The 24087-nt window shown below is 36.4% G+C and overlaps 1 protein-coding gene across 3 annotated transcripts; it reads right to left on the reverse strand.

The window, feature by feature from the left end:
- Positions 1-4957: 4957 nt before the first annotated feature.
- Positions 4958-24050, reverse strand: uacaa (uveal autoantigen with coiled-coil domains and ankyrin repeats a). 3 transcript variants are annotated; one of them, XR_013785767.1, is made up of 17 exons: positions 23894-24011; positions 22925-23052; positions 19896-19984; positions 19341-19405; positions 18463-18520; positions 14609-14679; positions 14349-14455; positions 11134-11315; positions 10537-10574; positions 10004-10084; positions 9849-9876; positions 9685-9725; positions 7213-8163; positions 6970-7094; positions 6703-6831; positions 5273-5338; positions 4958-5159 (listed from the first exon to the last, which is right to left on the reverse strand). XR_013785767.1 is itself a non-coding variant. In XM_079447182.1 (16 exons), the coding sequence occupies exons 1-16, from the start codon at positions 23927-23929 to the stop codon at positions 5088-5090; spliced, it is 2385 nt and encodes a 794-aa protein (XP_079303308.1). In that variant the 5' UTR covers positions 23930-24050; the 3' UTR covers positions 4960-5087. The 3 variants fall into 3 exon arrangements, 2 of the variants coding, with proteins under 2 accessions (XP_079303308.1, XP_079303309.1); XM_079447182.1 differs by having other exon boundaries at positions 4960-5159; positions 6970-8163; positions 23894-24050; XM_079447183.1 differs by lacking the exons at positions 19341-19405; positions 19896-19984; positions 22925-23052; positions 23894-24011 and adding an exon at positions 16603-16699 and having other exon boundaries at positions 4960-5159; positions 6970-8163; positions 18463-18502.
- Between the last annotated feature and the right edge of the window lie 37 nt (positions 24051-24087).

Here is a 24087-nt window from a genome sequence, read left to right on the forward strand (position 1 = left end):
ATTTATTTTTTTGTAATTTTCCAATATTCTCAATGCTGATCCCCATTAGGTTTTCATTAACAAATTACTGTAATACATTTTCAATTTAATTTTAACAAATCAACTAATACATTTAAATTAACATCAAATACTACTATGATGTATAAATACATTTATACTACATACTATATATAAACACTGTATATATATATATATACTACATATAAAATATATATTGAATAATTTTTATATATAAGTTTTACAAAAAGCCTCTAAGTGCCATTTGAAATTTTCTTTTAAAAAGAGCATTTTTATGTGTAGTTTCAGTCATTTCACTTTAATGCCAATGAAGAGGTTCTTTTCATAGCCATTAAAGTGAAATAGCTGAACATATAAATCAAATACAAATGTATAAATATAACTTATAAAATAAATGTTATACATTTGTTTTGGCCTTACAGTAATGAGAATGAGTTTCTAGCATTCTGCAACAGGTGTAGAGCAGGTAAAGTGCCAGTGAAACACTCAGAAAAAAAAAGAACAAGGAAAAGGAGGTGAAGCCAGCACCAAACCCGAGCAAATTTGAACTCTTCACCTTTGATATTACAGTTAGCTATTACGCAGAGACATAAAATGGGGGGTATACTACAGAAAGACCAACTAGAGTGCTAATAAGGTAAGCTAAACACCATGAAATTGGTGAAATTGTATAAGCTTTAGTTGGGTTCTGTTTTCAAGGGTTGAACATGTCTTGTTTTTCAAATGGATCTGAACAGTGCATGAGCAAAAGTAAAAGCAGCATCACTTACAGAGGTCTCGCCCCCTCAGGGGAAGAGGTGGGGCCGTCAACACTCAGTATATGTTAGCGGACTGTTAAAAGCGATCACCACGCTGTGATCTCTAAGCACACAGTAATATGAGACAAACCAAGTGGGCATCTGGTTCTGGTTAGTGCTTTGGAAATCTGATTAAAGGAAAATTTCCAGGCACATTGAAAAGTATTCACCGTAATTACTGAGAACAGCTTAGACGGATCAGACCACAAAGATCTAAACATGAAACCAATGTTGTGGTTCGCTCCTCTATTAAATATGAGACACAATAATAGCAAGGGAGGGAAGTGGGTCTCAAGTGAACAAATTGAGGTGGATGGTGGGGGTTTAGGTTGTATTTGGGGAGGGTCAGGGTTCTTTCAAAGTTAATAGGGTATTATGTTCCTTTCCTGTGCAAAATCTTCAGACATCAGTGGAATAAAACTTTAACGCAGTGCCTAAAAGCTCTTCTCAGTGTCATGAGCTTTGATTAACTATGGTTACAACATGAACAGTCAAGCCAAGAAACTGAATGAAACCACAATCAGTTCATCGTAGAACAGAAACAAACAGGTCTGTGCAAGCGTGAGGCTCAGCCAAACCTCAGTGTAGACAATAAATTGTATTAGCACAAATAAAAATCTTAATGGATGATGGGTGTTTAGGTCAGTGTTTAACAACAAGTCTCTCATTTTTCTGTTGAGTGCTGAAATCAAAACCATATGCTGAGTGTTTGTGCAGTCTGTGTATTGGGGTTTATTGTCAGGCCTCTTCATGGAAAAAAAAAATGCACAACTGAGAAAAGCTTTTTTTTTGCCAAGACCAAGGGATAGATTTCATTAAGTACATAAACAGTGTCTTCCACTTTACAGATGTCGATTCTTCTGCCTAATTAATATAAAATGAGTTTTTAGGACATCAGAGATGACTACTCATCACCCTACACTCATTTTCAGAGCAAAATATTTACCCTAGAACATAAATTCCCTACCATTTTCCATCAAAAGGCAACCGTGTAGTACAGAACACAAGAGGGCAGTCTGATCCCTTCACTTTAAAGAACACGGCTGATGAGACGGACTGTAATTAGAGAGTTATGACTCACAAGCACTGGATCAGAAGGGTCTCCAGGAGAATCATCCTGAGCTTTTTATGAAACAACTGAAGTGTAAATGTGATGGGGGGGGGGTTGTTTGTTTTTTTTGCAGATGAAAGAAAGAAATACAGGTTTGGAATCACATGAATAAATGGTGTTCATTGTTGGGTGAACTATACCTTTAAGGTGAAGTCCAGCATGAGAACAGTGGATAAACCAAAATATAATTTAGCAACACACCGATGAACACACCAATAATCGGCATCAGCCGAATAACGAAAACAGTGATAAAACAATAATGAAAAAATGGATAAAATAAATAATAGGGTTCATCGGGGCTAAAGGCACACCCTAAGAAAAAAAAAGTGTTTTTTACGGCGCCCAGAGTTTTATTGCAGAAAATATATATACAGGTCCTTTTCAAAAAATTAGCATATTGTGATAAAGTTCATTATTTTCTGTAATGTACTGATAAACATTAGACTTTCATATATTTTAGATTCATTACAACACAACTGAAGTAGTTCAAGCCTTTTATTGTTTTAATATTGATGATTTTGGCATACAGCTCATGAAAACCCAAAATTCCTATCTCAAAAAATTAGCATATCATGAAAAGGTTCTCTAAACGAGCTATTAACCTAATCATCTGAATCAACTAATTAACTCTAAACACCTGCAAAAGATTCCTGAGGCTTTTAAAAACTCCCAGCCTGGTTCATTACTCAAAACCGCAATCATAGGTAAGACTGCCGACCTGACTGCTGTCCAGAAGGCCATCATTGACACCCTCAAGCAAGAGGGTAAGACACAGAAAGACATTTCTGAACGAATAGGCTGTTCCCAGAGTGCTGTATCAAGGCACCTCAGTGGGAAGTCTGTGGGAAGGAAAAAGTGTGGCAGAAAACGCAGCACAACGAGAAGAGGTGACCAGACCCTGAGGAAGATTGTGGAGAAGGACCGATTCCAGACCTTGGGGGACCTGCGGAAGCAGTGGACTGAGTCTGGAGTAGAAACATCCAGAGCCACCGTGTACAGGCGTGTGCAGGAAATGGGCTACAGGTGCCGCATTCCCCAGGTCAAGCCACTTTTGAACCAGAAACAGCGGCAGAAGCGCCTGGCCTGGGCTACAGAGAAGCAGCACTGGACTGTTGCTCAGTGGTCCAAAGTACTTTTTTCGGATGAAAGCAAATTTTGCATGTCATTCGGAAATCAAGGTGCCAGAGTCTGGAGGAAGACTGGGGAGAGGGAAATGCCAAAATGCCTGAAGTCCAGTGTCAAGTACCCACAGTCAGTGATGGTCTGGGGTGCCATGTCAGCTGCTGGTGTTGGTCCACTGTGTTTTATCAAGGGCAGGGTCAATGCAGCTAGCTATCAGGAGATTTTGGAGCACTTCATGCTTCCATCTGCTGAAAAGCTTTATGGAGATGAAGATTTCATTTTTCAGCACGACCTGGCACCTGCTCACAGTGCCAAAACCACTGGTAAATGGTTTACTGACCATGGTATTACTGTGCTCAATTGGCCTGCCAACTCTCCTGACCTGAACCCCATAGAGAATCTGTGGGATATTGTGAAGAGAAAGTTGAGAGACGCGAGACCCAACACTCTGAATGAGCTTAAGGCCGCTATCGAAGCATCCTGGGCCTCCATAACACCTCAGCAGTGCCACAGGCTGATTGCCTCCATGCCACGCCGCATTGAAGCAGTCATTTCTGCAAAAGGATTCCCGACCAAGTATTGAGTGCATAACTGAACATAATTATTTGAAGGTTGACTTTTTTTGTATTAAAAACACTTTTCTTTTATTGGTCGGATGAAATATGCTAATTTTTTGAGAGAGGAATTTTGGGTTTTCATGAGCTGTATGCCAAAATCATCAATATTAAAACAATAAAAGGCTTGAACTACTTCAGTTGTGTTGTAATGAATCTAAAATATATGAAAGTCTAATGTTTATCAGTACATTACAGAAAATAATGAACTTTATCACAATATGCTAATTTTTTTAAAAGGACCTGTATATGTTTATATTGAACATTTATGGAACAACAGATTTTATGTGAAAATAAATCATGCAAGTCATTTATTTTTGTTTTAAAATCTTATAATTGACAGCAGTAGTTGGCTCAGAATGAAAATTCTGTCACTCACCCCTCTTTTGTCCGGGAAAGACCAAGAATGGTGATTACAACTGTCAAGCACCACATAAAGTGCCATAAAAGTAATCCATATGATTTGAGTGTTGTAGTCTCCTAAATGGATTTGATAGCTTTGTTTGGAAAAACAAAACAAAATTTGTTAGTTGACTTAAAATATTGACAAGCTTGCATTTTAATCTGATGCCTTTTTGTTTAGATAAAAGCGGCAGAGCGCCACCACCATATAAGAAAAAAAATTTGCACACAAACCTCACTGGTTTGCGGGTATCATTAATGTGGCTGTTTTTAATAAATATATTTTTAAAATATATATATTTAAACATTTATGTTTATTTTATTTTATTTATCTTAGTAGCTACAATAGGTACAATAGGTCACCCCTCTACATATATTAGTCAACCATTAGAATCACACACTTGACCTTGAACTTCACCCACAAAAAAACAGATGTAGCTAAATGTCAATATTTTATAGTTAGTTTATTTGTCAATTAAATTAGTTACAAAGAACCATGGTTAACTTGCACAAGACATTTCATAATAAAAGGGGAACATATAAAACCTAAATTACACCAAATTTGATTTTTTTGTTTTCTGTTAAATAATTAATTACTAATATATAACTATATAACTTTGAACTGAAAACAAAACGTATCACAGTTACCACAAAATATTAAGCAGCACAACTGTTCTTGACATTGACAATGAGAAATGTTTCTTAAGAACCAAATTAGCATTTTAGAAAGATTTCTGAAGGATTACATAACACTGAATAATGGAGTAAGACTCAAAATTCAGCACTTGCATTACAGAAAAATAAAAATATGAAAATATATTTAAATAGAAAATAATTATTTTAAATTTAAATATAATTTTACTATATTGCTGTGTACTGTATTCTTTTTTTTTAATCAAATAAAGGCAGCCTTGGTGAGCACAGGACTTCTTTCAAAGACATTAAAAAATCTAAAAGACCCTGTGCCTTTAAGCAGTTCCTTACACGCACACACACACACAGCAACAGCAGCACACTGAATGCTCAACACACACACTCCTCTCTCATCTTGGCAATCTGAAGCAGAGCCACTCTGGCCTCTTCATCCATGTAACCCTGCAAAAGAAAACCACAGCTTCAGAAGCAGAAACGCTACCATCTTCATGGCTGTGCTTTGAAAGCACATTAGATAATAAGATAATATAAATTATACAAAAGTCAAATGTTACCTGTGCAGCGCTGAGCAATCGTGTTCGGTATACTGAAAGCACATGTCTGTAATGTTTTTCACAGTCCTGACAATAAGAAAAGAAAATAAGGAGTTCATAATGCATTGGATTTCCCAAGAGGTTCAAAAGAAAAATGAATAATGCATAAGCCAATATTTCATTTAGAAATGGACAATACAGGTCATAAAGTGCTCTGTTTTGTTGGATTACTGTAAAAGCATTGGGGGGGGGCGAGAGTTATTTTGATGAAAGTTAAGATGTCTCTGGAGAGTGATTCATGTGTAATGCTGTTTTTGATCAGTCACTGCAGATTTCTTCTAATACCACAGGACAATTTCATGTTACTCTGTGGGATTGTAAAAATTGCTTCTGTTAAGTCTGCCAAGGTGAAGACCTCTCCAGCCACCCATCTCATGGATGTTTCATGTCCACTGATGCCCTTGTTGCTAAGAGACATGCTACTGTAACATATTGCCAGCACATTTCCATCTCCATGGAGTAGAGCAAAAGATGTCTGTCTATGCAACAGAACAAAACCTCTACTAGCAAACTGATTTGAATTTGGTGAATTTAGATATGCTGTGCTTTTTCTTCTCCACAAAGACAGCACACAAAAGAATATTCCATGAATCAAAACAAAACATAATAATTTGATCAAATTCTGTTCTTGCTATTTCAAATTCGCCTTGTATAAATTTGTTTATTTATTAGTATTTTTTAACAATATTTTGTAACTGCTGGGACTGTATCATGTGTTTTTATTGTCTTGAGTTTCTTAATGTATTACTTTTTGTTTTATGATGTTGTATTTGTGTGCAGAAGTATTTTTGTAGCCCAAGTTTTCATTTCTCTATGAGGTTTATTAAAGCTGTACGTTTAAAGAAATGACAATTCTGTCATAAATTTCTCACTCGATGTTGGCCCAGTTTTCATTTTGTGTTCCACAGAGGAAAGAAGCTCATATAAGTTTAGAAAATGAGTTGGAGTACATGATTTTTCATTTTTGGATAAAACCTTTACTTACACTTAAAGGGATAAAAATGAAATTCTGTCATTGCGTCTTTTTTTCTTTGGAACACAAAATATATTTTGAAGAATGTTGGTAACCAAACAGTTTAGTTTCCTAATGACATTCATTGTATGGACAAAAAATAGTCAATGGGAACCAAAACTTTTTGGTTACAAACATTCTTCAAAATATCCTCTTTTCTGTTGAAATGGCACGAGGGCAAGTAAATCATGACAGAACTTTCATTTTTGGGTGGACTATCCTTTTTAAGTTTTGTAAAATGAATAGACTAAAGAATCTTATCAATTACTAATTTTGAGCCAAATTCACAAAAAGCACTGAGGTCTCTAGTCCAAGAAAGTGTCAACAAAACAAAACCTCAAAGAAATAGCCCTAGACGATAGAGCAATCACTTACTAACCTCTAGCTGCTGTTGCAGGCTGTGGACCTGAGCCTGGAGGGAGCTGTCAGGTTGTGATGGTCCACAGGAGCTGATGGGTTCTGAGATGTTGACCTGAGCCAACCTCTGTCCCTCATGCTCCACTGATGACTGAGACAGAGAACGTATGTAATTAAATTTACTGAAGAAAAAAATGTGCCCTGTGCAAAACCCTAAGGTGATCAGAGTGTTCTGGATGGTTAGATCTGCAAGAAAAATTAATATAACTAATATACAAGCAATAATCACCTTTTCAACTTGATCTTGCAATGTGCTCCCCTGGTCTTCAGTTGCGCTACTTTTGCTTTCTTTTTCAGTTGGCTGCACATTTTTCACTGCACTTCTAGTGACTTCACATTCTGCTCTGTCACTCCCTGTAGAAGAAGATACTTGGTTATGCGGTTCTTCACTTGTGCATGGCTGCCTGTGTTCTTCTGTCTGAACACCCTCATCCTTTATGTTTGAGATGTTCACACTGGCCTTGTTTTGTACCTTCTCCTTCTCTTCAAGGGCCAGTTTGAGTTGCTCCACCTCTTTCTCCTTTTCCTCCACTAAGGCAACAGGAACAAACCTGGCCTGCAGCGCCTCCTGTATGGTGTCCAGCTCAGACTTTTGTTCTTGAAGTTCTCTCAGCAGGCTCTGGTTCTCCTCCTGGATACTCTGGAACTTCTGTAGAGCCTCACCAGCTTTGGTTTCAGCCTGTTGCAGTGCATCTTTCAGTGAGCTAGTTATGACTGTATGCTCATTCTTGCTAATGTAGTTCTCCAGATCTATAGTTGGTTCAGGGGTTTCTGTGGTGAGACCAGTCATAGTGCTCTTCTCATGAATGGGACACCATTCTGATGGGGTTTGAGCTTCTTTACACAACATCTCAGCTTGCTGTGTCACCACTTCCGCTAACCTGGTCCTCAGTGAATTGATTTGCTCTTCTCTGCTGAGAAGCTCATGGGAAAGCCGACTAAGTTCTTGCATTAAGGAGCTCTGATTCTCCTTCTGCTGCTCCACCTCCCTCCTGCTCTGGGTGAGCTCCTTCTGCATCCGTCCTAGTTCGGCTACGGCTGCCTCCCGCTGACCTTTGACCTCTTGGAGCTGGACTCTCAGCTCCTCCACCAAGTGCTCCCTGACAGCCACTAGATGAGCTTGCATCTGTCTCACTCGGCCTTCCGAGCCAGCCATCCTCCTCTGCACCTCGCCCAGGGCCTCCTCCAGCTCCCACGACCGGTTATGGGCTGCATGCAGAGCTTGCTCACTGCTTCTCCTCAGTCCTTCGTACTCCTGAGCACGCAAAGCCAGCGCCGTGTCCAGCCTGTGCACCTCCGCCTCTGCTGCTTCTTGCCGCCTTCTTGAATCTCTTAGTTCTCTCTTAAGGGCCTCCACTTCACCAGGCAATAACTCCATCGGAGCAGATCTCACTGGCACAGGAGCTGACTGTGTGGGCCTGACCTGAATACATTTGTAATGATGAAGTAGGAAATACTTTGTTTGTCTGTTTTAATTCAACTGCAGTCATTTTTTATTTTGATGGCTCATGTCAAGTGATGATATGACTTTTTAATCTCTCATTATAAAAACCACTCAACTATATTAATTGGTGCACTGCATAAAAATCTATATTATAATAATAAATTATTACTACTACTGTTAATTACATATACAAATATAGATGAAAAACTTCAAAAGTATTGTAGAATTTTTGTATTACAAGTACATTTATATTTTTACTGGTTCACACACAAAATATACTCATTGATTGATTAGTTCACCCTATTGTCGTTCCAAACTTGTATACGTTTCTTTCTTATGTTGAACACAAAAGATATTTTGAAGAACCAAACAGTTGTTGATCCCCATTGGCTTCCCTAGTAGTGAAGGAAATATAATGGAAGTCAACTTTTGGAAACTGTTTGATTACCAGCATTCTTCAAAATATCTTCTTTTATGTTGAACAAAAGAAAACAACTCATACAGGTTTGGAACGACATGAGGGAAAATAAATCATGACAATTTTCATTTTTGGGTGAACTATCCCTTTAAATGTAAAATATAGTTTAATTGCCTAATAAAAGGACAAACTGTGCAAGATATCAAAGTCATACTAAATCTACATATTAAAGGGTTAGTTCACCCAAAAATTTAAATTCTGTCATTAATTAATCATGTCCATGTGACATCAGTGGTTCAACTTCAATTTTGTGAAGCAAAGAAAGCAAAAATAACAAGTTACCGTCTTTTTGGAGAGTACTGTGACGCATGCGCGTGCTTTCCAGCATTTTTTACATTCCTGAATGCTGATTACGTAGATTACATTCAGGGTAAAGTGCTTTACATTTTATTTTTTGTTTTCTTTGCGCACAAAAAGTATTCTCACAAGTTGAGCCACTGCTATCACATGGACTGTTTTATCGCTATACTTACAACATTTATAGGTCTGGGAACATTTCAGTTATGTTGCTGTCTATGCAGGATGAGAGAGCTCTCAGATTTCATGAAAAATATCTTAATTTGTGTTCCAAAGATGAACGAAGGTCTTAAGGGTTTGCAACGACACGAGGGTGAGGACCTAATGACAGAATTTTCATTTTTGGGTGAACTAACCCTTTAAATGCCACTGGCATTAAAGGAATAGTTAATCAAAATTACTTCACTTGATCACCAATGGATCCTCTTGCAGTGAATGGGTGCCATCAGAATAATTCACACATATCCAGTCCATCATAAACGTGAAGCGAAAAGCTGCATGTTTGTAATAAAAAAATCCACCAAGACGTTTTTACCTTAAAACTGCATCCATTCACTGCAGAGGACCAACTGGTGCTCAAATTATATTACACTACATTTCTTCAAATCTGTTCCGATGAAGAAACAAACTCATATACATCTTGGATGGCCTGAGTACATTTTCATCATATTTTCATTTTTGGGTGAACACAGCAGACACAGATCAAGTCACGTTAGACAGGCTACCTGTGTAGAATCCAGATTTTGACTTTGTTTGGCACCTTTTCCTTCAGGGAATAGAAAACATGTTTAAAACATTAGGGCCCAGACCTGAAAAGCTTTTGTGATATAACTGATTGCAATCCTGATGTTCTGCCATGATAAAAATAAAAACATGTGTTCCAAGTTACCTTCAGTGGAGTGACTGCCATGTTCCCTCTGTAATTCAGACACAACCCTTTACTGATGACATTCACAACTGATCACAGAACCACAATCAGCTACAGGAGAGGAAAATGACTGTCTCATAGCCTTAATTTAAATGTCACCCCCTAAAGAAACTTACTGTCAGTGGCTCTGACAAAGGTTTCTCAGTCTTTACCGATCCTGCTTTGGTCCGGCCAATCCCTGCTGATGGGGGTTTAGCCTGCATTTGGAAAGAAAAACACTATGATAATCAAAAACATCATCTACATCTCCCAACAGCACGTGTTTATCATGTATATGTGTTAAAGAATTTTTCATATGTATGAATTATTCATGAAAATCTGTATTCCTCTCAATCGACAGCTGCTAAAGAACATTACATTTAATCAAGTTGATTTCCATCATTGCAGAAACGGAGACAGCAGCACCAATCGTTATCAAGACACTGGGTATTAGGATGGCTCTGATTAAAGTGCACTGCGATTAGCGTTTAAGACTGTAAGCAGTAAGATCAATAAACAGATGAAGTTAGTTTGAGTGCAGCAAACCAATGACCTTTTCGGCTGCTGTTAACTGCCTCTCCTGTCTTGGATTATAAATACTTGAACTTGACTGCAAATATGCATGCAAATGCGCTAAACAGTTAAACTGTCAACGAAATGTCAATGTTACCTGTTGGATCTTCTGTGAAACAGTGGCAGTTTCTTTAGCTGAAAACAAAATTGAGAGAAATGTTTTTATACATGATGTTTCTGTTTTTAATGCACATTTCATCTAAGCATTATTTGCATTGCTGCATTTAATTATCTGAAGCATCTTTCAGGGACCTAAGTGACCTTTGTGATTTGCTTGGAATAAACCTTTCTCTTGGAAAGGCCTCTCTCTTTAAATAAAACAGCTCTTGGAAAAGGAATACAGACCATATGAGAGGTCTCTGTGAGCACAGCTGGATCTAAATCTATCAGGCACCTATCTTAAATGACATGACATTACCCTGAAATGACAGTGTGCTGGTTGATTTGGCAGGTCTAAATTTAAATCTCAACTGACCTGCCGCCTGCAAGAGCAAGTTCAGTAATTGCTACATGTAAGGATAACAAGACCACCAATTTGCACTGCCTTTCTGAAAAATAAATAAATAAATAAAAACCCAACCTTGCTGGTCACAAGATTATATGGTGTTCTGACATGGTGAAATAACATTTCATTCCACTTTATAAATGTATATGCTAGAAAACAGGAAAAAATGTTTGACAAGGAACTTGTTACCTTTAGTGGTTTTTTCCCATGCATGTTGTACAAGTGTGATCAAGTCTTGTTTCTGACTCAGTCTGGCGTAGTGGTAAGCATCATGTCCATAAAGGTCTACTGCAGAAACATCTGCCTTAGTCTTCAGGAGAATCTCCACTGCTTCTTTACAAGAGCTCTCACAAGCTAAGATTAGCGCAGTCCTAGTCGGAACACACACAAATACAGAACATAAAATAAGGGAACAAGTCAGAAAAAACTGAACACGGAAACAAAGACTGATCAGTTGATGTGGCAATAATAAGGTCAATCAAACTGATTCTTTCTGCAATGTCTTTACTTGCATTAGTTTTATCTAAATGACATCAAAAGCAGTTTATGTTCTAAACCAGCGGTTCCCAACCTGGGGGGCGCCAGAGTTCACAGCAGGGGAGCGGGAGAAGATATACTTTGAGGTAGGGCTGGGCGCTAAAACGATAACTATAATTATAGTGATATAATTTCCTCGATAAAACAAGTTCGATTAAAATTAAATTGAATGTTCATGCGGAACAAAACAGCGCTACTCATTTAACAGCACCACACTGACCATATCCGCTCGGTTCAATCAGCGGCGCAGCGCAGATCGATCGGACTAGAGCAGATGTGTTTACTCACCGATCACACAACCACTAAACAGCGCTGTGAGATCCAGTGAGAAGCGCTTGAATTCAGCGAAGAACACAAATGACTGGTATAAACTAGTATCAGTCGATATCAGTCAACTGATATAAACTAGTTTAAATCCAGATAAAACAGTGCTGACAAACAGCAGAAAAACACAGTGTGCAACGATACAGTCAGAAGGCTTTTCAATCTACAAATCGCCATCGTTTACCATGGATTTACTGTAGTAACATTAACTGCACTATGGTATTGTGGCAGAAATGTGGGGTATTTATATCAAATGTATTATATTAATGTATACGTGTATTAAATGTATTAAAGGAGTAATGGAATGTAATTAATAAAACTCAAACAGTCAGAAAAATGTGTATTTCACCAAATAAAAAAGGAGGTTGTTGCAATTTTTACAGATGTTACTGATTTTGATAATGAACATTAATTTACATCTGCATCCTAACTCAAACTACTACTGTCAACTCAATGTCAAATGTGCATTTCTAAGAGACAAAAAATAATATTATTATTGCATGCATGCATATATGCATATATATATATGGGTGTGTATAAATATAATACATGGGGGCTCAGATTACTATGTGTACGTAGGGGGGGCCCATGAAAAAAAGGTTGGGAACCACTGTTCTAAACTATATTATTACGTTTTTTTATTAAATAAATGTAATGCTTTTCCTAATGTTATCACATTGATGTAGAACCTATACTACTGACTTTGTGTGTGTGTGTGTGTATATATATATATATATATATATATATATATATATATATATACACCTGTATATATATAAATTATTCAGGTAAACATTTGCATTTCGTCATTTAGCAGACGCTTTTATCCAAAGCGACTTACAAATGAGGACAACAGAAGCGATTAAAACCAACAAAAGAGCAACAACATGCAAGAGCTATGACAAGTCTCGGTTAGCCTAACGCAGTACATGTAGCGATGTGTGTTTTTTGTGGGGGGGGTTTTTAAATAAAAAGAAGACAGATAGATAAAATAGAATTAGAATTGAGAGTGTTAGAGTTAGAGGGTCAAATAAAGATGGAAGAGATGTGTTTTTAGCCGTTTCTTGAAGATGGCTAAGGATTCAGCAGCTCGGATAGAGTTTTATATATATAATATATAACTCTATCCATATATACAGTTGGGCAAAAAAGTATTTAGTCAGCCACCAATTGTGCAAGTTCTCCCACTTAAAAAGATGAGAGAGGCCTGTAATTTTCATCATAGGTACACTTCAACTATGAGAGACAGAATGGGGGGAAATAATCCAGGAAATTACATATATATATATAAAAGTGCTGTCAAACACATCCAAAATAAAGGTTTTTGTTTACATAATATATGTGTGTACTGTGTATATTTATTATGCATTTATAAATAGACACACATACAGTATACATTTTGAAAATATTTACATGTATTTACATGCATATATTTATATTCATATAATTTATATTATATATGAATATATTTAATATACAAACATGACATATTTTTCTGAAATATATAAATGCATGTGTGTATTTATATATAAATAATAAATATACACAGTAAACACATATTATATAAAAAAAACTTATTTTGGATGCAATTAATCGCGATTAATCATTTGACAGCACTAATATATATATATATATACTTGAAAGGCTTGCGCACTAAACTGTTTGCAAAATGGGGCTTTGTGCTTGTGTATCCTACCTCTCTCATTTGTCTAGCTATAAAAATTACAAACCGTTACAAAAAAATTGCTTGTACGTTTCTCATTATGCTATATCATTACCAAATATCAGATTCAATGTTTTTAATATCAACTTCTTATCATTCAGTTAGCCCAGGTTTTGTATTTGATTTTTGGAAATGATTGAATGTATAGGCTTCACTGGGATTATACACCTCAGTTTTTGAGAGAACATTGCCAAAATTACCCACAAATGTTTTTTTTTTATTATTATTATTATTATTATTCAAAAAGCTTGGGCCTAACAAAACAAGAAAAGAAAACAAGTTGCAAAAAAGACTGAATCCATGATTTGATGATAATATAGTGTAATGAGAGATTTACAAGCAATGTTTACAAGGCGGGTCATTTTTCACCAGAACACCAAACACAAGGGTTAAGTTAACTCTTATATCCTTATAAAATATTAAATTCACATATTAAATGTCAAATATTGATACAAATTGTTGCTGCACTTGCTATTTTATTGAATGCTGATGAATAGCAAATAAAAGTATTATGGTGAAGCTTCACTTCTGCTTTCTGCATTCAGTGTACAAATGAAGCTGTATGCCACTTCAATGGAAAGATGTAGAAGATGGTTTTCTTAAGGTCACTGGCGCAATGCAGCTGGGATGACCTGAGATGGCCTTTTTCATATTAGGTTGCAAGCTGATTCACCTCAGTATACAGACTGGAACTGAATATAAATATGCATTTGCATTTAAAATGTGATCTTCCTCTTCTAATATTTTGGTTAAACAGATTAGATTTTTTTTATGCATCATTAACACAGAACATTAAATCTTATCATTTTTAAATACTTACTTATTTTGCTTGTCTCGAAGAACAGAGCGTGCTCCATACTGCACAAGCATCTGGCATGCTCCTGGTTGGCTCATCTTAGCAGCAAGCAATAAGGGCGATCTACCATCCTGAAAAAGGTACCAAAAGTCAACGCAACATACATTGCAACACCTTTTCGGTTTCAATTTCAAAATCAATTCTTCTATCTCCCTTCTCACATAGCTTCTTATACTTACACGGTGTGCGAAATGAATTGCTGTTTCAAAACCTATTTTACTTACTGCATCGACAGCATCAGTAGATGCACCGCTGTCACAGAGCATTTTGATGGCGGTTTTGCAGCCTACATATGCTGAAAAACAATAAGACACAAGACATTATAATTTTCCGATCAAACCTGACAGCTAGATGCATCACCATGCAGATGAATTGATAATGAAGATCTGCGCAAAAGAATAACAACAATAAATCTGACACACGCCCAAAATGCAAAGAAGGAAACTAAAAGAGCTCATTGTCAAGAGCCTCATTTGTGGTATGTTCTGTAAGCTTGTCATCTGCAGATAAACACTTTTCATGTCAGTGTATTGATCTATAAGATGTTACATAGGGCCATGCTCATAAAACGTTTCTTGCTTTAGAATCCTAAAACATGTACATACATGTTCTATAGAATTTCAAATCGATTTAATTATTTTATATTTTAACATACCAAAGATCTACCGTCTAACGTTACAATGTGGTTTTAAATGATGTGTTGCTGTTGTGCAGTTGTTAGTGGAGCATGTTATATTAACTACACATTAGGGCTGTCACGATATTAGATTTTTTATATCACGGTTATTGTGGCCATAAGAATTTGTTTCAGTCAAATTATTTTTTTACGTTGTTTATTGAGTTTTTGTTTTTCACCCAACGAACATAAGGATACTGATAAACGCAAGGCACAAGACTCTGGCTTTCTCGGTCTTCTTTGGAGCTCCTATGAAATAAGAGAGAAAATACTGTCAAGTTCAACAGTATGATGAATAAATATTAATGGTAACACTTTACAATAAGATGTCATTTCTTAACATTAATGTATTAACTAACAATACATTACACAATTTATTCATCTTTGTTAATGTTAATAAAAATGCAGTCGTTCATTGTTAATTTTAGTTCACAGTGCATTAATGTTTACAAACACAACTTGTGATTTTAAAAATGCATTAGTAAATGCTGAAATTAACATGAACTAAGATTAATAAATGCTGTGGAAGTATTGTTCATTCTTATTTCATGTTAACTAATGTAATTAACTAATGTTAACTATTGAACCTTATTGTAAAGTGTTGCCATATTAACATCTAAACTGATACTTTAGCCTGTTAACTTGCGCGCCCGTATTTTAACCTATAGTTGCACTGGCACCACTGAAGTCATGCAGTAACAGCGCTGCAAATTCAGTATTAATGTGCGTCTAGAACGACCGCAGATGAGGCATTAAGTGCATGGCACTGCGACCAGCTTAACATTTTACAGAATTTAATGTAGCAATGTGGTCGCTCAGTTTTTCAAGATCAGTTTTAATCATGTAACTGCTAACAGATTTGAACAAAGAAATAAAGTGTTACTACGCACAGGCCGTATTGATTGCAAATACACAAATAAGACAAGTAAAGAAAACGCGGTACTTATTCAAATAATCACCCTTTACTTAATATATGAACACAGAAAACCTCTGTTAACAGCTTAATGTAACATTTCCCATTTTATGACTAGTAAAATAATGGCAACTTACTCTGATGAACACAGCTCTTCTCGGAGTAGCTGCCAGCGCTGCGTCGTCTTCTTGTTTGACAGGTGTCAGGGTTAAGGCACAATACTGTCACCTGGAGGTCAACCAGGTACTGGCGCTGGAGTATTTACATGTGGTGTTATCATAAGAGTCCTGTTCATTTTAAATATTCCGGTTATCGCCAATATCGCCTATATCATCACACACTAAATTAACACGATATCGATAATTGTTGCTTTGAATATCACGGTTATCGTCAATACCGGTATATCGCGACACCCCTACTACACAGACTCGAATGTGTAGTTTATGTCGACTTGTTTGAATGAAAATCGGGTAACCCATACTGTATATAAAATTGCGGGCATCATGTAGCCGCTATTATGCATGGCATTGAAACTGCTTCTGAATGCACAATGGCTTTTTAGTTTCACTTTCGAGATTGGCGTTCGCACGTACTCTGTTTTTACTATGGAGCGGCAGTAGCCTACTTACCACACATTTTACAAGATTAGATGTTTGTCATGGTGCTCAGGATCTGCAAATCATTCGTCATCGTCCTCAGTCATCTCTCCTTACTCTATGTGGTAGGCTAAGTGAAAATGTTATGTTCTGTAATGCAGTGTTTCCCATACATTGATTTATTTGTGGCGGCCTGCCACAATATCAAAACTGACCACCACAAATATATATTTTTTTTTTCCAAAAAGCTTTGACTTCGTTGAATAAGCAAGCGCTGCATGTTTCAGAATCGAATCACAGTGCGGGTGTCTTTATATCATTGCATTTCTGAAGGAAACAGACGGTCTTCAGAAAATTTTGGATGTCATTTTCATTTCATCTTGCATAATGTATGATAAAGCAGCATTTGAATATATGCAGCCACAAATAAAGTCCAAGTCTGTGGGAAACACTGGTAATGTAACAGGCAACCGTTACCAATCGTTATTTGTTTTCCATGCCTTTCTGAATACTGATTCACGATTCAGGCCAAAGGGCGTCCCAGAAGGGAAAATCAAAACAAAATTAAGTTTGGACAGTGGCTATCAGTGAGCACTAAGTGTAAATAGCAATTAGATTCTATTTATACTAATAAGTGCAAATAGCTATTTATAGCTATTTTTATAGCTATTTTATACTATTTATACTATACGTGCAAATAGCATATTTTCTTAGCAATAGATACTATTTACACTAAGTGCAAATAGCGATGGATTCTATTTACACTGTTAAAATAGCAAGATTTTCTGCTATTTATGATAGGCTATTTATTGCAAATAGTGGCAATTATCTGCACCTCAGTATTGTAGTACATTATAAAACCGTACGCAATAATAACGTATTGAGTGTAAATTATAGTTTTAATTATTATAAGACATTATACTATTATATGCACATTCTCCTGGTCGGTCTTTAAGGTCTTCTGACCTGGACCTTCTAACTATTCCTAGAACACGTCTTAAGACAAAAGGTGATCGTGCTTTTTGTGCTGTGGCTCCAAGGCTCTGGAACTCTCTCCCTCTAACACTTAGAACAATGGGCTGTGTAGACTCTTTTAAAAGACACCTAAAGACGCACCTCTTTGGACAAGCTTTTAAATAACAGTACAGTTTGGCAGTTATTACATTTCTGAGATATTCGGTCTCTAATTTGTTATGTTTTTATTTTATTTTTGATTGAATGCATGTTTGATTTGTTTTACTGATAGTGTTGTAAAGCACTTTGTGACTCCTTGTCTGTGAAAGGTGCTATATATATCAATTTTACTTGCTTAATTCAAATTATTAAATGGATGCCACCTTATTGGGACAATAAAGCCCTCCCTACAGCTACCCTAACCCTGCCCATTACTTTTATTTTCAACTTTTTGATTATTTCATTCATTTTTATTGAAAATAAACGCCTTTCCGATGCGATATGAGATTTGAAAAGGGAGAAAAAAAGTTTGGTAAAAGGCGGGCTCAAACTCGGGTCGATCGCATCAAAAAGCATGCGCCTTACCATATACACCACTTAAATTGATGCTGTATGGGCGTCTTTTTGTTGACTAACTCAATCGCACGTTTGTGGGCAGAGTTAAGTGTAAATAGCCTTTGCCAACAAGGCAGGCTATTTGCAATTAGTGTAAATAGACACTCCGTAAAGTTAGAACTTGTTTTGAACAATTTCTTTGTCATCTGCAGATTGATTTTAAGTAGGGGGAAAAAAAAATCGGTTTAAATCGTAAATCGGATTTTTTGTGAAAAAATCTGGTATTTTTTTTTTTAGGCCATATCGCCCAGCCCTAGTCTAGATCTAATATTTTACATTAACATACAATTTTGTCACATCTTAAAAAGCAAAAAATCCACATACCTGCATCATGCAAAGCTGTTCGGCCCTGCAGGTCTGTGCTGTCAACAGGACATTTACACTGAAAGAAAGTAATTATTAACACATGCACCTGAGCAATATTATACATTCTGAATCGATATAAAATGTGTTTTCAAATCTTAAATGACTTATTTCACAGCTTAAGTTTGGCTACATATTTCTCTGCTCAACAAGTTAAGAAACTGAGGAGAATGTAAATTGCATAATGCCATATTAAAGCACACGCTCTCATCATGCATGCAAATATGCATGTGCAATTTGGCTCGATCATCAGATTCCATTTAATTAAGCTAGTATGGAATTTTCACACTGATGCTTAGGGTGCATTTTATTTTCCTTCTACTTCTTTTAATACTTTACATTGTTCATGGTTTAATTATTTTGTTTTTGCTACTTTAATGCAATTGACTGCCCATTGAAACTCATTTGCATTCATTTCCTTCGTTTTCATTTGCATTTAATTATTGCTGCATTCACATCAAATCCTCATGAAAAATAAGTCATATTTTCATACCAGATAACACACCTCACATTCTTAACGGTGCTTTTGTGAGCAAAAGAATTGTTGCTATGATACAAAAATGAGAAGAAAATTGCTCCGGCCCTGCCTTAAGCCCTCAGCTTTATGTGGAGATCAAAAGCAAAAGAAAGTCCAGAGAAAGGAAAAACCAAATAAACAAGGACTTTAAACATAAAACACAAAACACAGAGGCTAGGGAAAGAAAAGAAAGCATTGAGCAGACTTTGGCAGAGCAATCGCTAAAGGGGCTGGCTAGATGTCAGCGCTGTGACATTCCTATGTGGTTTCTCATTAGTCTTTCTTCCTGTGATTGTTATTGGAGGAACGCAGTGGACGGTACCTGCAGTAGCTTTTGCACACACATGGAATGACTGCCTGCTGCAGCCAGATGCAGAGCTGTTTTACCTGCAGAGAAGAACAACAATGCTCATTTACAAACAAACATACAGTTAGGTCCATATGTCTGAACTGCACGTAATAAATACAATGTTTTTTAGAATTTGGTTGGTCCCTCTTTTGCTGTAATGGCAGCAGCAGCTGCATGAACTCTACAAGTTTGTCTAAAGCCTGATGATCATGTTCTCAGCACAATTTGAAAATGATCCAAAGAGCTTCTTGGGTTTCAATGGAAACAACAACATCTGGTCACTTGTATGAGTATCATCAATTTCACAAATTTGCTTATTTAATAGTTTGATTAGCAACCTACAAATAGTGCAGAATATTGTTCATTTTAAGCCATAACGTTTCCTTGCTTCATATTTTTCAAAGTCTAATCTTTCTTGTTTATTTCAAAGTTTAAATTAGATTTTGAATCCCAAACCACAGAATGTCATACGCAGACCTACTTAAAATATGCGCCTTTATATGAGTATGCAGAGACAGGAAGTCTTACCGGCAGCATCTACAGCCTTTACATTGACACCGTTCTCCAGGAAAACATTTAGACTACTTAAGAGGCCTTTGCTAGCAGCAACATGAAACCTTAAAAATAACATAAAAAGATATAAGTGTAATTACCATCAATAACATCAACAGTTTAATTTTATGTATTTAAATACAACATGAATCAGTGCATATATTCAGACAATTAATATTATCATACTTCTCTGAAAATTGACAACATATAAGTGAGTTTCCCGGTAATTTACCAATTATATGAGGATGTATTAAGAGCCAAGAAACATGAAAAGAAACATGCAATAACATGGCAGCCTAGGCCTGTTTCAACAGAAAATAGACACAGCCACTCCTTGAGCCTAGTTACAAAGCAGGCATGAGACATCAGTGTTTATTAGATCACTAAGACCGTTGGTATTTGAAAAGTGAAATAGAGGACAAAAGAAGGATCAGCAAGATTTAGGAATGGGTATAAACACACTGCGTGGTATAAAATAAATCTTAAAGGAATGAAAATCAAATGCACAGGAACTAAAATCATATTTACTGGCAAGGTCAAGGCAAGAAAATACATATATTCTATTTGACAGAAACACATTAGCAGGTACAAAATATTTAACAAAAACAGGACATGACTGAAATCCTGTCATAGGCCTGACACACCTAATGCATAACAACCCCCTTTAAAAATAGCTGACCTGAAGAGATAAAAGAAGAAAAATTGGAAAATTGCAGGCTGCATGTAACACTGCACACCATGTTTAATACTCTCCCATAAACATATCACCGGAGCACCGCTGTGCTACACATTTATGATTTAGTTAAACGCCTATGCTGTTAGAAAGATTTACTGTATGATGATTTGTTTACTCTGCGGAACAACTTCTCTGCTTTCTATTTTTCTCTGTTTCACTAGTTAGGAATCTCTTTTACATCTTACATAGCTCCATTGTAAATGGGATATCATGCTGTGATGGGACGGGCAACTGTCTAGTCAGGTATGAAAAATGAAGGACTTGTTAAAACCTTGTAATTGCCCTTTTCTTTGATTTAAAAAAAATAAATAAATAAACATAATTTTGAAAATAATTAAAATAAAAAGAGAGAATATCTAAACCAAATAACAGAAGCAGCTAACGTTAATATAGGAACTGTTTTCTAAACTAGCATGAAGCTTTTGTTTTTTTAATCTAAGGCTGATGATACACGGGGCAACTTTTTGAGCAATGTTGCTGGGCAGCTTTGGGAAATGTTGTTGTCAATGAGCAACCAGGTGAGACACAGGGCCCACGACCGATCTAAAATATCCAGATAGAAATTTGTAACCCATTCTCAATGGAAAAGTGCCCAAGCAACTCAAAACAAGTTGTCCAGCAAAATTGCTCAAAACGTTTCCCCCTGTATCATGAGCCTAATTTTATTCTATGAAGCAAGCAGAGAGGATATAGTCTTGCTATTACTGTTTAGTGCCATATAAAAATGTTACAAAATAAGATTATGAGATTAAAGTCATATTATTATGAGATTGTCAATATTATGAGAATAAACTCATAGCAATACAAGAATAAAATTGTAATATTTTCAGAATAAAGTCAAAAGTCTGAGAATAAAGTCCTAGGATTTTGAGATTTAAAGTTGCAATATTTTGAGAATAAATTCAAAACTACCAGAATAAAGTTGTAGTAACATGAGAATCAAATCTTTGCAATATGACATTAAATTTATATTTAAAAAAAAGTCATAATTTTGAACATGAAAAAAGCAAGCTGCAAAGCAAAATCATTCACACGAAACAGTGAAAATTAGGTAATTAAACAGGTTTAGCAAGGCAAGATGAGGGGACCAGAAAACTACATTATTTTCAAAAATAAAAACTTCCTATTATTTAAGCTTGATTCTGAAAAAATATAGACTTATCATACTTCTTGGAGGTTCAACATTTATTTGTGTGTTTTGTTTATCCCATACTAGTATTTATTACCACAAGTGTGCGGCAGGCCCATGGACGAAAGATCTCATTACAGATTGTGGAAGCAGTACCATAGCTGTCAATTATACAATAAAGGAATACAGAAGTCTGCACAAAACTAGTCTCGCGTAGCTTTGGCCGCTTTGAATGGCCAAGGCCCGCCCAAGAGCCCATATGACTGACAGGTAAAGCAAACAAACACACGTCTCCCGGAAATCCTGTATAATCTAACCAATCCGATGATGACTTCGAAACTCCTGAAGTGTTTCCAGATAAGTGTGCCGTATGCATCACACGTTTAGCCAACGTTCCGTGGGCGTGACGTCTGAGGCTGAGACTAGCACAATGCAAACAGGGCATTCTAGATAACCTATCCTTAAGGGTAAACCAATGCAGAAGTGGGATTTAAATAGCATTAAGGGTGAAATTGCTTCAAAATTTGTTTAGCAGTAAAAACTTAGCGTAATATGTGCCACTCATGATCCAGGCAATTCTAATGCAATAGAAGAAAAACACTACAAAACTTGAGTGCTACAGACTCCCTACTTTTCATTCAGAAGCAGCTACTGGAAATAAATTCAACAACAATCAAGGCATTGTGCATTGCAGTGGAGGACGAAGGAACAAAAAAATAAGGTTATCAAAATCCTTTCTCTCGTTCCCTGGCTGGACATTTGCACTTTTATTAAAAAGCTATCTTTTGTGGTAAGAGAGACGAGTGATGAAATGCATATAGACGAAGTAAGCACAGGAGTCCCAGCAGGGAGGAAAGATATGCTTTTGAGATTCACGTCAAATCACAGAGGGGGTTGCTTCCACTTCAAAACATAGTGCGGGAGTGAGCTCAGTAGTGCACAGACCCATAGAGGATGCTGACTGACTTTAAAATGAGCTGTCTTTGCAAAAATGTTATGTCAGTCAGTTTTGCTGCATATAGGTAGAAAATATAGATTATACTTACGTGGGGAATTATTCTCTGTGAAGAGCACTAAATACTGCTCTCCGTACACTTTTCAGCATCACGTAAGAGATGGTCATTTGAAAGTGGCACTTACGCAGAATGGCCCTCTGGGTCTAGTTTGATGGGGCTGGTTCCTTTCTTGAGTGTGGCAGTGAGTTTCTCTATATCTCCAGTCTCTACTGCCTTCATCAGACGCTCATCATACTTTCCCCATTCTGTACTCTGAGACAATGTCAAATATATAAAAAAAAAATTCAATATCTGTTTGGTTCTACTAATAAACACTTTCTTTCTTTTAATTTAACAAAAAAAAACTAAAACAGTTTGTTTAAGAGAAACAAATATCCAGTTTTAACTTAAAAAACATTTTAAAATTCCACAATATGATACATTTCCTCCTAAAATAACAGAATGTTGCTATGCGTAATTTAAAAGTGAGCAATGCTACTATTTTGTGCAATATAGCAAGCTGGACAGCTGTATTGACCAATCAGCATTCAGGACTGTAGATCTATCCTGTAGTTTACGGCTCTGGTTTACGAGGTGATGCTGAATTCATGGCTTTGATTGGCTTACAGACGTTCTCATCTGTCTATTATTTTCAATAACCGCACTATGAAGTAGTTCCAGGTGTGTTGGGTTCCATATGGCCAAATTATTAGTTATTCAAAGAGACTTAGTCTACCACATCCTAAAGAAATAGGATGAAATTATAAACCATATTTGTGAAATGTTCTACAGTTGTATTCAAATAACACAATAAACAATCTCTGCTTGTCTCACTCATGCGCAAAAGTTTTACTAGAAGCATAGGTGAAATGCAGCGATAAAATCAACTACTGAGCTTTCGCGTTATTTCTAAAGATATGATAAACGAGTCTGGAGATTAGTAGAGTTCTTATCACTTTAGACATAAACATAATTCATTCCTGGTGTTCAGCAAACTATGCGACTTAGACTGACCACCCACAGCCCCATTATTACACACGCTCAGATTGAGGACATATTATGGGCTTGGTCCAAAGTCTTGACAAGCTTTTCGAAACTTGTATCTAATGTTTACCTCGTTTTTCTTAAGTCGTTGTTTTAAACTTTTCATAGTTCCAGTGTAACAGTAACTAAGTCCAGTGCACTTGTCCAGATATCCAAATTTGCGTCTCTTGTCAAAGTTTGCCTGCAAACTTCATTCCACCCCTCGGTTACAAAGTTCAGGCTGTATTGAGACCTGACGCACTCCCATGAACCAATCGTCAGGAA

The sequence above is a fragment of the Barbus barbus genome (assembly GCF_936440315.1).
Source record: "Barbus barbus genome assembly, chromosome: 22".
In the NCBI taxonomy this organism is placed as follows: Eukaryota; Metazoa; Chordata; class Actinopteri; order Cypriniformes; family Cyprinidae; genus Barbus; species Barbus barbus.

What these genes read in the sequence shown, in the direction of transcription:
- uacaa (XM_079447182.1), bottom strand. Translation starts at nt 23,929, where the DNA reads ATGAAAAGTTTAAAACAACGACTTAAGAAAAACGAG. An exon ending in TTTCACAGAAGATCCAACAG is followed by an intron (nt 10,085 to 10,536) that starts GTAACATTGACA and finishes TTCCAAATGCAG; the next exon opens with GCTAAACCCCCATCAGCAGG. An exon ending in GATTGCTCAGCGCTGCACAG is followed by an intron (nt 5,160 to 5,272) that starts GTAACATTTGAC and finishes TTTCTTTTGCAG; the next exon opens with GGTTACATGGATGAAGAGGC.